The sequence below is a fragment of the Aspergillus heteromorphus genome (assembly GCF_003184545.1).
Source record: "Aspergillus heteromorphus CBS 117.55 chromosome Unknown BO70scaffold_5, whole genome shotgun sequence".
Lineage (NCBI taxonomy): Eukaryota > Fungi > Ascomycota > Eurotiomycetes > Eurotiales > Aspergillaceae > Aspergillus > Aspergillus heteromorphus.
Window position 1 is genome coordinate 727,443 of NW_020290410.1, and position 13,275 is coordinate 740,717.

A 13,275-nucleotide genomic window follows, 5' to 3' on the forward strand; every position below is an offset into this window, starting at 1 on the left:
TCAACCTACCTCCGAATCGCTTTAGAATGGGAATCTCCATGGACGACATTCATGCTCCAACAGTTGCCTCCGGCCCTACGTCCGGAGGGCCCCCTCCCCGCGACCTGTCCAAGCTCGGCATGGTCGACCTGATGCAGGAGAAGGAACGCATCGAAGAGGAACTTTCAGCACTCAGCAGTGTCCTCACCTCAGTACGTTGGCGTCTCATTTGGATATCTTTGGCCATTGCCACTACCATGCGGGCTAACCATATTTACCCTCTAGCACGGCGTCCGTATGAGTACATCGCTGACAACCTTCGATGGCTTCCCCCGAGACGACATCGACGTTGCCCAAAGTGAGTCACTGCTTATCCTTCCACAGTGCGCCCTCTGAGAATGGGACAGTACGGACGACTCGGACACGGATCATCCGACTGCGGAACGATCACAAAGATGTGATGTCACATCTCGAGAAGGGCATCCACAACCACTTTGCGAATTTGCAGCGCGCCCAGGCGGTGGCGCCATCTGGTGGCAACGCGGGTGATACTCCGGGATTGCAAGCGAGTGTGTCCGGGAATGCTGCTTCAGACGCCGGGGCAGCTGGGATGCCGTTCGCGAAGGTCAATAGTGTGGTGCCCGGCAGTCCGGCAGACCAGGCCGGCTTGAGGGCGGGCGATACTGTGCGGAGCTTTGCCAGTGCCAACTGGCTTAATCATGAGCGCCTGTCGAAGGTGGCACAGGTGGTTCAACAAAGTGAAGGGGTACGTCTCGATTTTTCCTGGTCTCGATCCTTTTGAAGCCCCCAATATCTTGGTTCTTCCACCTCCTTTCTGAGACATCGCCTCTAACATTATTTCTAGCGTACGGTGGTAGTAAAGGTGTCGAGGAAGGAGCCCAACTCTACGAGCAATATCGAGCTATCCCTGGAACTTGTTCCACGTCGCGATTGGGGTGGTCGCGGCCTGTTGGGCTGCCATCTGGTCCCATTGTGATATGCGGTTTGGTCTACAGCTACTGTACGATGGAGTGACTTAGGCGACGTAGTTTTTTTCTCTCGTCTGACCCATACCATTTGACTATGAGGAACGCGACATGTTTACATGACCTTTCTATTGTTGGTTGTTTATTTGTTTGTTGCCGGGAAGATATACGTTACAAGGAGAGCAGGGCAGCAGGGCAGCAGGGCAGCAGGGCAGCAAAGCAGTCAGGCTGCGTGGGAACAAATATCAATTTGCAGCATCATGAACACAGCCGATGTCTGTGGATAGATCCCCCGTAGATAGCCCGTAGAGCCATCGGGAACGCCTGCAGGCCGTGCATTTGCATTTGCCGCGATCCTGCGGGGCAATGCTGCCTGAGGCGCCAACAGCCACGTGACGGAGCACAGGCTTGGGCGACCGACTCGGGGCAAAAATTCCATCACGGCCAGAATAACCTTCCCTCTTGAACTCCTCCCTCCTGCCTTCTCTCCACCCCCCCCTCAGTTCTATCGATCCCCCCCAGGTCGCTCTGTCTGTCCATCAACCGTCGCATTTTTCTGCCGACCGTTGATTTTTCTCGACTCGCGTCTACCTTCTACAACATACTTGGATCCCCCCCCATCCACATCACATACCCTTCACCATGGCTGCTGAGGTACCGACCTTCAAGCTCGTCCTCGTCGGTGACGGTGGTACTGGAAAGGCGAGTAGAATCCCCTTGCCCCCTCATCCCTCCAGCGTCCGATACATATTGGAGTCAACTCGTCTGGATATGGCTGGTCGCTCTCTCGATGCCAGTTCCCTCGCGGCAACCATTCTCGCCTGGCGTGTTTACCCCTCTCTGGTCCCGTCGGCCCGATCAACAAAAACTTCATCGCCCCTCAACCTCACCGACTCAGACGTCATTGCTGACCAAAAATTTTTCCTCTAGACCACTTTCGTCAAGCGTCACTTGACTGGCGAGTTCGAGAAGAAGTACATCGCGACTCTCGGTGTCGAAGTGCACCCTCTCGCTTTCCACACCGTATGCCTCCTGCCCCGCGGCCGGCGACCCCGCTTTGTCCATTGCGCCGTCTTTGTCTCGCATCAACTAACCCTTCCTCCAGAACCTGGGTAACATCCAGTTCGACGTATGGGACACTGCTGGTCAGGAGAAGTTCGGTGGTCTTCGCGATGGTTACTACATCAACGGACAGTGCGGTATCATCATGTTCGATGTTACCTCCCGTATCACCTACAAGAACGTGCCCAACTGGCACCGTAAGTGCTTTCGCGTTTCTGCCATGCGATTACATTCTTATTAACAACTGATCCAGGTGATCTCGTCCGTGTCTGCGAGGGTATCCCCATCGTGCTGTGCGGTAACAAGGTCGATGTCAAGGAGCGTAAGGTGAAGGCCAAGACCATCACCTTCCACCGCAAGAAGAACCTCCAGTACTACGACATCTCCGCCAAGTCCAACTACAACTTCGAGAAGCCCTTCCTCTGGCTCGCTCGGAAACTGGTCGGCAACCCCCAGCTGGTAAGTCGATCGTTCCGTCTCGCTCCGTGGGCGCTCACTAACCCCCCCGTCAGGAATTTGTTGCCGCTCCCGCCCTTGCTCCCCCCGAGGTGCAGGTCAACCAGGAGCTCATGGAGCAGTACGAGAAGGAGATGCAGGCTGCCACCCAGATGCCCCTGCCCGACGAGGAGGACCCCGACTTGTAAACGCATCGCCAATAAAAGGCTGGGGACGGAACGTCGGTCGTGGCCGCGGCCGTGTGACTGTGGCCGTGCCCAGCTCCGGGTACGTTATGCAAAGATTTCGAATCACGATACAATGATAGCGGAGAGAAGGGAGGAAGTAAGCCCGAGAACGGTCGGCATGATTATGCATTTGCAATATTTACCACTAGTAGTCTAGACTCTGATTATCTCTACAAAGTTCCTTTGAAACGATGACCTCTGTTTTACTCGCCAGCCAATCAACCCATCAATCACGGATCTATCCGAAATTCCAGGATAGTTGCGGTTTTGGCCTCCGAAAAGTTCTTTTATTTTCGTTTCCTTTACTTTTTTTTTTCTTGTTTTCTTGTCCCGTTTCCCTTCTCAGTCAGTGTCTGTCTATGACTACAGCACAGCACAGCACAACACAACATGCAAGAAAAAAAGAAAAAAAAAGCCAAACCAACACCAGCACTAGCACCAGCACCAGGAACAACACCAGGAACAAAACCACATCTAGGATACCTGATACCTGATACCTGATACCATCCATCCATCCATCCAATCCCTTCCATTCTGGACCTAATACATCTTGTCTAGATGTCGGTAGTTCATTAATGCGATTACCTACCTACCTCGTACAGTAGCAGCCGCAGCAGCCGCAGCAGCCGCAGCAGCAGCAACAATCAATCAATCAGAATCAGTCATGTTCTTCACAGTCACATAACCACCACCACCACCATCCCTTCCATATCCCTCCCTCCCTCCCTGCTTTCTACGGAGCATTTCGCATCCGATCAACGATATCCCTCCCGGTCGCGCTTATAGGTGACATCAGGTAGGTACTATCTATCGATGCAGGTAAGTCAGGTACGTTATGGTTATGTAGGTAGATAGGTAGGTAGGTAGGAACAGGAACTCAAGGTGGTAGGTAGGGTAGATAGGACCTTAAGGTGGTAGGTAGTAAGTAGTAAGGCAGGTAAGGTAGATCGGATCAGTTAGGTTGGGTTGGGTTGAACTGGGTTGGGCCGAGTTGAGTTGGGTTTCCATGTGTGTTTGATTTGTGCTTGGATTATTTGATCATGTCATGGGGTGGGACTACACCACTACACCACTACACTACTATACCACTACTTCACTATTTCACTATAGTCTACGACCACTACTTGCAGGGCAAGTACATCCTCCAGACTCTTATCCTACCACCCACCCAGTACAGTAAGTATCATCCAAAAGAAGAGTCGAGTCGATTCGAGTTACCTAGAGGGACTTCATTCTTATAAGCCAGGAAAGATCAACAAGTCAGGAACGATTCAGAAAAGGAACAACTACCCAACTACCTAACTACCCATCTAATTAACGAATCCAGTGGAATATTCTGCGAATGGATGGATGGATATTAATTCATGTTCGACGATGAGGGCGATGTAATGTGTCTGTCTATTCAAGGAAGACTCACGGAACCAACCCGGTGAAAAGAAGAAAGAAAGGGAGGGAGGGAGACAGGGAGACGGAGACAAAACAGAGCAGGATAGACCTGGTTAGATAGCTATCTATCTAGCTAGCTAGCCAGCCAGCTAGCAGAGAGATGTTATGGGAAAATATACTGTAGTGTAGGATAACGCTTGGTGGTGTTGGTAGGGAAGGGGAATGGAAGGGAAGGGTATCTTGGAAATGTCAAGAAAGGAACGGGCTCAGATTCAAAATTCCGCCATAACGCCAGAGGTATGTAATTTTTAATTTGATGACAGGATGAGGAGGAAAAAGATCGAAAGGGGGGATTATTCACGACGGATGTTCTAGGAGAGAGAGACAAAGTTAGTAAGAGCACTACCTGGTTGTGTTTGGTTGGGTAGGGTGGGGGAACATACGAATAGATAAGCCAGTTCTCTCGTCCCCAATCTCGAAACATCTCTGGAGGCCTTCTCATCCAAAGCACCTTCCACCAGCTCTCGCTTCTTATCCTGAAGCTCGAGGATCCGATCTTCGACTGTGTTCTGAACGACGATACGATGGATAACAACAGGACGAGTCTGTCCGATACGATGGGCGCGGTCGACAGCCTGTTCCTCGACGTAGGGGTTCCAGAAGGGATCAAAGATGATGACCTGGGAAGCGGCGACGAGGTTCAAGCCGGCGTTACCGGCCTTGAGGGAAACAAGCATAATAGTGCAGTCCGGGTTATCCGTGAAGTCCAGCACGGCTTGGTTGCGGTCGGCGGGTTTCATGCTGCCGTCGTAACGGCGATAATCCCATCCTTGACGCGCGATCGGGACCTCGAGCAGATCGAGCAGCGAGGTGAACTGGCTGAAGATGATCGTCTTCTCGTTGTTCTCGCCGCTGTGGATTCCGCGCAGGATCTCCATGGCTTTTTCGATCTTGGCGCTGGAGATCCATGACTTTTCGAGACGGCGCAGGTATTTCAGTTTGGACTTTTTGTTGCGAGTGGCTTCCTTTCTGAGCTGGGCGAGCGTGTGCGTTTTCTTGCCCGTCTTGCTTTTGCCTTTGCCATTTCTCTTGCCTTTGGCTTTGGGCCTTTTTGACGTGCCTTCTTCGTCTTCATCGTCGGCGACAATGAATCTGGATAGGCTTTGGTTGCTGTCGTCGCTGTCGTCATCGCTGTTGTCGGAGTCGGAGTCGTCGGAGTCCTCCTTTGCTGCACACCCATCTCCCTCCTCTTCGGTAGATGGGTCGGGGAAATGCACTTTCTTGAAAGACAGATGGTCGGTGATCTTCTTGGGATCGACGCGACCACGGCAGTTAGGACATTTGGCTTCGACGGCACCGTCCACACCATTCCTGACGGCTATGGCCGGATCCGATATTCTCGAGAAACACTCCGCACATGTACTGTGACCGCAGGGGAAGAAAATCACAGGGTTGTCCACGGCATCGATACAGATAGGACATTCGTAGTCGTCATTGTCTTTCAGACGATTGACAACATCAGCGGCGAAGGCCTTTGCATTTGCAATGAGGTCCAACTCGCCTGTGGCCGCAGTGATCTCGACGCCAAAGTCCTTGATCAGGTGCGGGTGGCAACATGCCTGTCGAAGTCGGAGGAGTAGCACGAGGATATTAGAGTAGTTGCGGCCCATGGTACCGGCCTCTATATACCTGTTGACCTCAAGCTGAGTCTGGGTTTCCAGAGCATTGTAGAATTCCTGCTCATCCTCACTGAACACCGCATGTACCCGTTCCGAAACCTTGGGCGGGAGTTGCAGAATCGGCTTGCCATCTATCTTCGACGTCTTGGTTCGCCGTAAGAGAACCGCTTTCAGCAGGACTTGAAGTTGCAACATGGCCTTCTCGCGCAAGGAGTTTACACCGCTCTTCAGGGGTCGAACAAAGTCCTAGAGTTCAGGATTAGTAACTGCTCATCATCGTAAAGGAATGGATCTAAGTGTACTTACACGTTGGAAATTCTCAAGTTGGCAGTAGGGCCGAATGCGGAGAAACTTGATCAGCGAGTGAAGCTCCTCAACGCTGTTCATCATGGGAGTCCCCGTCATGCACCAGCGGTACGTGGCGTTGAGCCGACAGCATGCGTTTGCAGACTTCGTGTTGCGATTTTTGATGCACTGAGCTTCATCGATGATGACGCGGTACCACTTGCTGGCTGGGCTCAGGCAAGGAAGGTCCTGCATATAGTGCCTGGCCAAGTTTGGATCGCGTTTCTCTAGCTCTTCGTACTTCTCTCTCCGCTTCAGTTCCGCCGCCAAGGTACCGAAGGTGGTGAGGACCACGTCGTATTGCTTCAAATCTCGAAATTTCGTAGCTTTCTTTTCGCCATGCAATACGCAGACGGAAAGTTGGTGCCTCCCGGGCTTCAGCATCCTAGTTATCTCGCGTTTCCACTGCTGTATCAAGGCAACCGGGGCAATGATGAGAGTCGGCTTTCGGTTGGGATCGGTCGACGGCCGGGTCACCATGAGAGAGATAGCCTGGACTGTCTTTCCGAGACCCATGTCATCTGCAAGGATCCCGCCTTTGTTCTCTCCTTCCTCCATCGCCTTCATCCAGGCAAGTCCCAGTTTCTGGTGTTCCAATAGTGGGTATTTGAGAGCGTCAGGAGTCCCTTCACGATCTTTGAGGGAGATTTCGGAATCAGGCCTGATGCTTTCAAGCAGTTTCACAATCTCCTCCTGGGTCTTTTTCGGGTCCTCTGCGGACCCGTAAATATCACTATAAATTCACTAATTAGCACGAGAGCTCTTATATTTTAGAATTCAAAACTCACTTCAAACGATTCATGGCCATGTCGTAGTTCCTTTGGCCAACATAATCTGGGTCAAAAGAGGGATAATCGGAAGAACCTTGATAAGGACCCGCATCGCCAAATAAAGCCCTCGTTGCTTGCGCCAGCATATCCTTGCCTGAATTAAGCCTTGCCATGGTGCTTGACATCACATGTGGACTAAACGTAGTTCCAGGCCTTCCCATAGCAGAAGAGAGAGATGGTCTTGATGGAGGCATTGGCATAATATAAGAACGACCAGGTCCGTTATTCATCCTGTCCAAAGGGTGACGGTTTGGTTGAAGGGAGGGGTGAGGGCGATTGAGACCGTCATTGTCCATCCCATTCTCCCAGGGAAGTGGGTAGCGATTCGTCCGCGGGGGTGAATTCTGGACATGACGTTGGAAGTCCAACGGCGTAATTTCGGCGACATCACTATCGTCGCTATCACGCATACCTGGTGGTAAGCCGGATTCCCTGGCTTCCATCAGCCGACCAAGAAATGCCGAGCGGTTTGGATCGAGAGAACGTGATGGTGGGGCCAGCTGAGAGGGGCCAGGAGGTCGGTGGCTGTTTCTCTGGTGCGGTCTCTGAGGTGACGGCTCAGGCGTATCTGGGTCAGAGGAGGACACGATGTGTCGAGAAGACGATGGTTGCGGCTGGAAGAAGGATTCATGGAGTTGGCGAGCGTACTCTGCGTCACGACGTTCTTGTTCCCTGCGCTCCTCGAGCCACTTCTCCGCCTTCTTCTGCTCCTCTTGGATGTCGCGGAAGATATTAGCGCTGTCAACGCCTAGAATGGACCGCAGCATGTCGTGATCCACAGGGAAATCGTCTTCCTCGTCGTCGTCCCCAGCGCTATGATGAGACGCAACTCCAGGACTGGAGCGGCGAGCGCGTTTGTGTCGGTGTTGCCTAACCGGCGCATCAAGATCATCCGTGCCCGAATTGGTATATCCGTCATCCTCCTCATCATAATCACTTTCGTCGTCGTCGTCGGCATCATCATTATCCTCATCATCATCGGGGCGTCGGCGCTTCCCGGAAGCCGATAAACCACCACGAATTGGCCCAAGCGCATTCGTGCCCTGCTGAGAGTCACGAGAATATCCAATCTGAGGGGGGGGGCCATCTAGTTGCCCAGCAGACAGACTGGAGTACGCCGGAGGAGACGGAGGTTGAGCGGGAACGGGATAACCTCTGAGCTCCGCTATGCGCGTCTCGAGGTCTCTAATAATGTCTATGATCTCACGCCTATCTTCGGCAGCATCGGGACGTTCCTCATCCAAGCTCTGCAAAATGACATGGTTGAGCTGCAGATCGTCCTCGAGATCCTGAATCTCAGCGTCCTGCGCGGCGGAGGCCATGGTTGTTATCACAGGCTGGTTGGATGGCGAAATGGCAGGTCGCGAGGCCGACTGGCCGAAACTTATCGGTCGATGATATCACGACCACCTCGAGGCTAACGCGCCTCGGGGAACCTGCTGGTCCAGAGAAGGACACGCGCACAGACTGAAGAAGGGATGCGAAGGAGATGGAGGGGAAATAGTCAGCACTGTAGATGGTGGGAGAAGTTGACGATGGGGGGAGTGGGAGGATCGCGATTCTCTTGGCGGTACCTGGCAGTAAGTAAAGTGGTGGTTGGTTGGCCGTCCGTCCGTCGCGGGTCGATCGCGTTAACGTGTTAATTGGGCGGGCAACTCCCGTTTCACCTTTCAGCGGTGATTCTTTGCTAACAGAACAGTGGGGGAAGAAATAACCCAGCGTTAGTCTGAAAAGCAAAAAAAAAAAAAAAGTTCAATATAAATGGTAAGATATAATATAGAGACTTCAAGTGAAGAGAAGGAAATCACAGTAGTGAATATTTAATAATAAATCTCAATCCCATGCCATGGAATTGTCCTGGTGGCAACTGTCCCTTTTTTTTTTTCCTGCGCCCCTTGACAGTGCCAAACCGACAAACTGAGACCGCACCGCCGCGGAACTCTCCCCGGTCCATACAAATCATACAAGACCCCGATTCTCGACCTGTCAACTTCCGCACATACCACCAGTTAACACCTTTTCCTTCCGACAGGCTCCTTACTCTGGCCCGGGAATTTCATTTGACATGACGATGGGAGTCTGGATAAAAATAGCCATTCTCTGATGGAAATCAGGGATAATCCGGCCAAGCCAAAAGAGAGAGGGGGGAAAAGACCAGCAGGAAACAGGAAAAAGAAAATGAAAATGAAAATGAAAACTCTATCCGGCTGTGGCGGGGCTTTCCACTAGCCACAGTTGGACATATAACTGTGGCTGGTGCGGGTGGTTTTACCTGCTGCTTGACAGCATGGCATAATGCATAATCGTTTCCTTGTCTGGCTAGATCTTTTGTACTGGTGAGAAAGAGACATCGGTCTGAATCAGGCCAGATTTAATAAAATAGAGAATTAGCAGAGCACCGGACCTATAACCAGCACCGTCATGGTGAATTTATCAAGTCATACAGATCAGGCAACTGTACGACATCCTTAACTACTTGCTGCTTCACTGATTTCCCCTGGGGCCTAATTCCTCTATGAGCAGGATCATGGCCAGTCTTAACAGCTTCTCTTTATTTAAGCTGACATGATCAACTCCCATCTCAAGCTACCGCGCACATCATCCTGATGAGTTAAAGAAAAAGTAACTTTACCATCCTCCACAGTCCCAGAGTGTACAAGCCAAAAGTCAGAGTTTACAGGTTGTGAGATACAAAAGGCTGAAGTGCCAAAACTAAAAACACAATAGACCCCCCTTCAGCCTCCTCCCATAAGTTTTTCTCTACGTCTTGACCATGCATATCGGCTTATACGCACCCAGACTGGATAACCAACCCAACCCGACCCAAATCAAATCGAATCCCTCTTTCCCCCCCATGTGAATTTCTCCCCTCTCTCTACGATGATAAAATCCTCCGCCCTGCAGAACTAGTCCCACCACCTCTCACAGCAACGCCTCGAATCTGGAAACTTGATCCTCGGATTACCACCACCACTATTACCAGCGGGGTAGAATACCAAACGGACTGCAACATCGATCATGCAGCACCGCATGTGTAACCTCCCTTTATCCGCCCTCCTATCTATCCCTCCGATCCCCATCGTCCCAATTCTCAGCCCAAACGTGTTCAAAGAGCATGGAGCACGGATCACGGATCACAGAGTACAGCAGTTTACTTCGTCCCCTTCCCCTCTCAGCGGATTTCCAACCCGCCTAGCTAATCCTCTGACATGCACGAATCGAGTAGCCGAGCCCTCAAGGACCCTGTATTGAAGTCTTTATGAGATACCAGGGGATCAACTCTGTTATTCATTTTGCTATGTTAAGAGACTGTTGATGAATGAGGATGCTGCGTTGTTCATGACCGGATTCCGGGGTGCCGAGGTTCCGGGGTCGATGATGGTAGGAGTGATTTCGTTGGGGTATATTGGGGGTTTTGATGTGGGCTGAGGGGTGGTGCAACGTGGTTAATTCAATGTCTGATATTTGGATGGCTGGTTGGTTGGGTAGTTGCTGGGATACGATGGGATATGGGATTGGATGAGCCTAGACCTCGTGGTGTGGGTGGTGGATATGATGGATTTTGATCATGCCTGTTTGTCTGTCAGTCTGTCGGTCTTGTCAGTCGCTACAGTATATCTCGGCAGGCGCTTCCCCCACCACTTCTATCCATAGACCAAGCAAGGATAATATCAAAACACCACTCACTTACCTACCTGCCACCTAGCTCTCATGCACGCTCCATGCCACGAGCGACATGCCACATGCCACATGCTACATACATCATGTGGACGGCTCAGTCTCCATGAAATGGCTCATATACTTACTGAACAGATTTGATACCGGCCTGGTTCTAGGCACGGTGGTCAGGTCGGACGGTGGGGAGGGGAGGGGAGGAGAAGTGTTGCCTCATCCGCTCCTCTCCCTAATCCGGTTGAAAATGGATTAAGTTTCACTCGAAGTGTGGTACTGACGGCTTCACCTGGGATTAACTCTATAGCTACCGCATGACATCGGAAGTATAAGGGCATAGTGTGTTCCTGCAGTGAGTATTAGCTTTTTGTCTTTTGATATTTGGGGGAATTCACTTAGCAATATGACGTGCAGAGAGCTCTTGGTTAACTCCTAGAATAAAGGCAATTGCCATTGCCATTGTATAGTGAAGAAATAAATCTCCTGAATATCTTAGGTCGATCCATGACCCCAGATACTTTAATCCCCAGGGTGTTCCTATAGGCATGCGTTGTATTAGAATTTGGTTCAAGGTGGACGGACGAATAAAAACTTGTGGTAAACTTACTATAAATAAAAGCATCACCATACCTTTTAATATGACAGACCCCTGTATTATTTACTTACTAGGCAGGATCATAATATTTAAACAGGTGCAACCCATCTCATGGGCAGGTATACATGTTTGCAATCCCAGTAAGGGTATTCCATCAGTTCCGCTGCAAAAATGTTGCTGAATATCGGTATCATCTCTTGGCTTAGCTCGGGCATTCTCGTTTTTCTTGTATGTCTTATGGTCAAGCTCTTCGAGACTTCTCCCGTCCCGGATGGCATTCCCTGGGTTTTGAAGAAGAAGAATATCTTGGGGCGTGCTGCAGAGCGTTTCGTTGGCGTCAACCCCGTTGGCTTCATTCAGGACGGGTACAAGAAGGTTTGCACCCTGTTCAAGGCAAGTTCCATATGGTTGCTGACATGGCTGCTTCTCAGTACTCTAGAAATCAGGAACCGTTCGTGATGCCCAGTATCAACGAGGGTGATGCAGTGATTCTTCCGACGGATCAGTCAAATACTGTTCTCTTGGCCAAAGAAAACGAATACAGCTTCAAGGCCCATATTCTCGATTTTTTCCAGCTGATGTATACTAGCTGGCCCTTGGCCTTTGCAGAAAAGTATGATTTCTATGTCAAGCTAATCAGCAAGGACCTCAGTGCAACACTCGAAACCAAACTAGTCGCAAAGTCGCTCGCTGACGAGGCTCGATCCTGCCTGTCAGACCTCTGGGGCAATGATACCGACGACTGGGTTGAGGTGCCATTGTATGCTGCTATGGAGAAGACGGCTTCCAGGATGATCAATGTACTTGCGATTGGACCGGGTCATAGTCACGATGAGACTCTTTTGACTGCCTTGACACACTGTTCTAACGCCATCGTTTTTGGGTCCAATGTTATCAAGGCATTCCCCACCTTCCTTCACCCGTGCGTTTGTCTCTGGGGTTATATTCATTTTTGTCTGTTTAAAGTCCTGACTGACCGAGTCGCCAGGATCATCGGCCCAGTTGTGGGACTGGTCAATAGATACTTCGAGGTGATCTTTCACAGACGCATGAAACCTATTATCGAGGCCAAGGTTAAGGAACAAACCGAAGCCCAGGATTCCACGGCTCTGCATGAAACCCTCAAGTCCCAGGTGAGCGCAAGACCCTCCGCCCAAGCGTTCGATACTGAAAGTCTTCAGGGCAGTCTTTTGGACATGCTCGTTCAGGCGGGACTACGTAGTAAATGGCCGATGGAGGTCACGTCGATGTGGCTTGCGTATCGAGTCTTCATGATCAACTTCCCTGGCGTGCATACCAGCGGCGTATCTGCCACCAGCATCCTCCTGGATATCTTGAGCCATTCAGCCGATGAGAAACTTCTTGACGTCTTGCGAGAGGAGATAGAGGGTATCGCCATCAATTCCGACCGAGCATGGACCGCCGAGGATCTAGAAAAGGCCTGTTTGCTAGAAAGTGCCGTAAAGGAGAGCCTGCGATTGAACGGCATCAACTCTATCTCGCCAACCAGAAAGGTGTGTGACTATCTATCCCTTCCCGGTACTGACTGTGACGGACGTTCACTTCTCGTTCAGGTTGTTGCGACCGACGGAGTCACACTCCCGAATGGGCTTTTCCTCCCTCGTGGAACCAATATCGGGATCCCTCAGTATGCCCTCCACCGGGACAGTGACCTATACCCCGACCCGGACAAATATGACCCTTGTCGATTTTATACTGCGAATGCCTCTGCTGAGGAGCGACAACGGGATGCGATGACCACCACCACCGACAAGTATGTGGTCTTCGGTCACGGCCGTCGACAGTGCCCCGGACGCTGGATCTTCGCCCACATTGTCAAGGTGACTATCGCGGAGATGCTTCTGAACTACGACATCAAGCCTCTGACTACTCGTCCCAAAATCCATAGTCAGTTTCGTGCCAGCGATTGCCACTGAGATACCGAGCTGACCAACTTACAGGGTGGGGACGATTCCAGCTGCCACCGGTTACAACCAAGATCTCCGTCCGGCGCAAAAAGAGCACCGTCGCTGTGCCTTTGTAGAGACGGAATGTTCA

At 51.2% G+C, this 13,275-nt stretch overlaps 5 protein-coding genes across 5 annotated transcripts; 3 read left to right on the forward strand and 2 right to left on the reverse strand.

The window, feature by feature from the left end:
* Window positions 1–38: 38 nt before the first annotated feature.
* On the forward strand, window positions 39–976 carry BO70DRAFT_350725 (putative 26S proteasome non-ATPase regulatory subunit Nas2; the record flags this gene model as incomplete). The annotated part of the gene is made up of 4 exons (XM_025541709.1): window positions 39–191; window positions 265–337; window positions 387–745; window positions 845–976. 4 exons carry the CDS (start codon window positions 39–41, stop codon window positions 974–976), a joined length of 717 nt encoding a protein of 238 aa, XP_025401891.1.
* A 480-nt stretch (window positions 977–1,456) lies between these two features.
* BO70DRAFT_359791 (Ran family GTP-binding nuclear protein) lies at window positions 1,457–2,998 on the forward strand. Its single transcript, XM_025542625.1, has 5 exons — window positions 1,457–1,667; window positions 1,896–1,988; window positions 2,071–2,224; window positions 2,281–2,486; window positions 2,540–2,998. Exons 1-5 carry the CDS (start codon window positions 1,608–1,610, stop codon window positions 2,669–2,671), a joined length of 645 nt encoding a protein of 214 aa, XP_025401892.1. The 5' UTR covers window positions 1,457–1,607; the 3' UTR covers window positions 2,672–2,998.
* A 1,049-nt stretch (window positions 2,999–4,047) lies between these two features.
* Window positions 4,048–8,038, reverse strand: BO70DRAFT_427146 (DEAD/DEAH box helicase). Its single transcript, XM_025547861.1, has 4 exons — window positions 6,909–8,038; window positions 6,082–6,853; window positions 4,540–6,021; window positions 4,048–4,467 (listed from the first exon to the last, which is right to left on the reverse strand). Exons 1-4 carry the CDS (start codon window positions 7,715–7,717, stop codon window positions 4,450–4,452), a joined length of 3,081 nt encoding a protein of 1,026 aa, XP_025401893.1. The 5' UTR covers window positions 7,718–8,038; the 3' UTR covers window positions 4,048–4,449.
* Window positions 8,039–10,946: 2,908 nt separating this feature from the next.
* BO70DRAFT_179834 (uncharacterized protein) lies at window positions 10,947–11,217 on the reverse strand. The gene has a single exon (XM_025538431.1). The coding sequence runs from the start codon at window positions 11,167–11,169 to the stop codon at window positions 11,014–11,016; it is 156 nt and encodes a 51-aa protein (XP_025401894.1). The 5' UTR covers window positions 11,170–11,217; the 3' UTR covers window positions 10,947–11,013.
* Window positions 11,218–11,388: 171 nt separating this feature from the next.
* BO70DRAFT_394072 (cytochrome P450) lies at window positions 11,389–13,261 on the forward strand (the record flags this gene model as incomplete). The annotated part of the gene is made up of 5 exons (XM_025546430.1): window positions 11,389–11,592; window positions 11,649–12,139; window positions 12,206–12,731; window positions 12,792–13,125; window positions 13,179–13,261. The coding sequence occupies 5 exons, from the start codon at window positions 11,389–11,391 to the stop codon at window positions 13,259–13,261; spliced, it is 1,638 nt and encodes a 545-aa protein (XP_025401895.1).
* Between the last annotated feature and the right edge of the window lie 14 nt (window positions 13,262–13,275).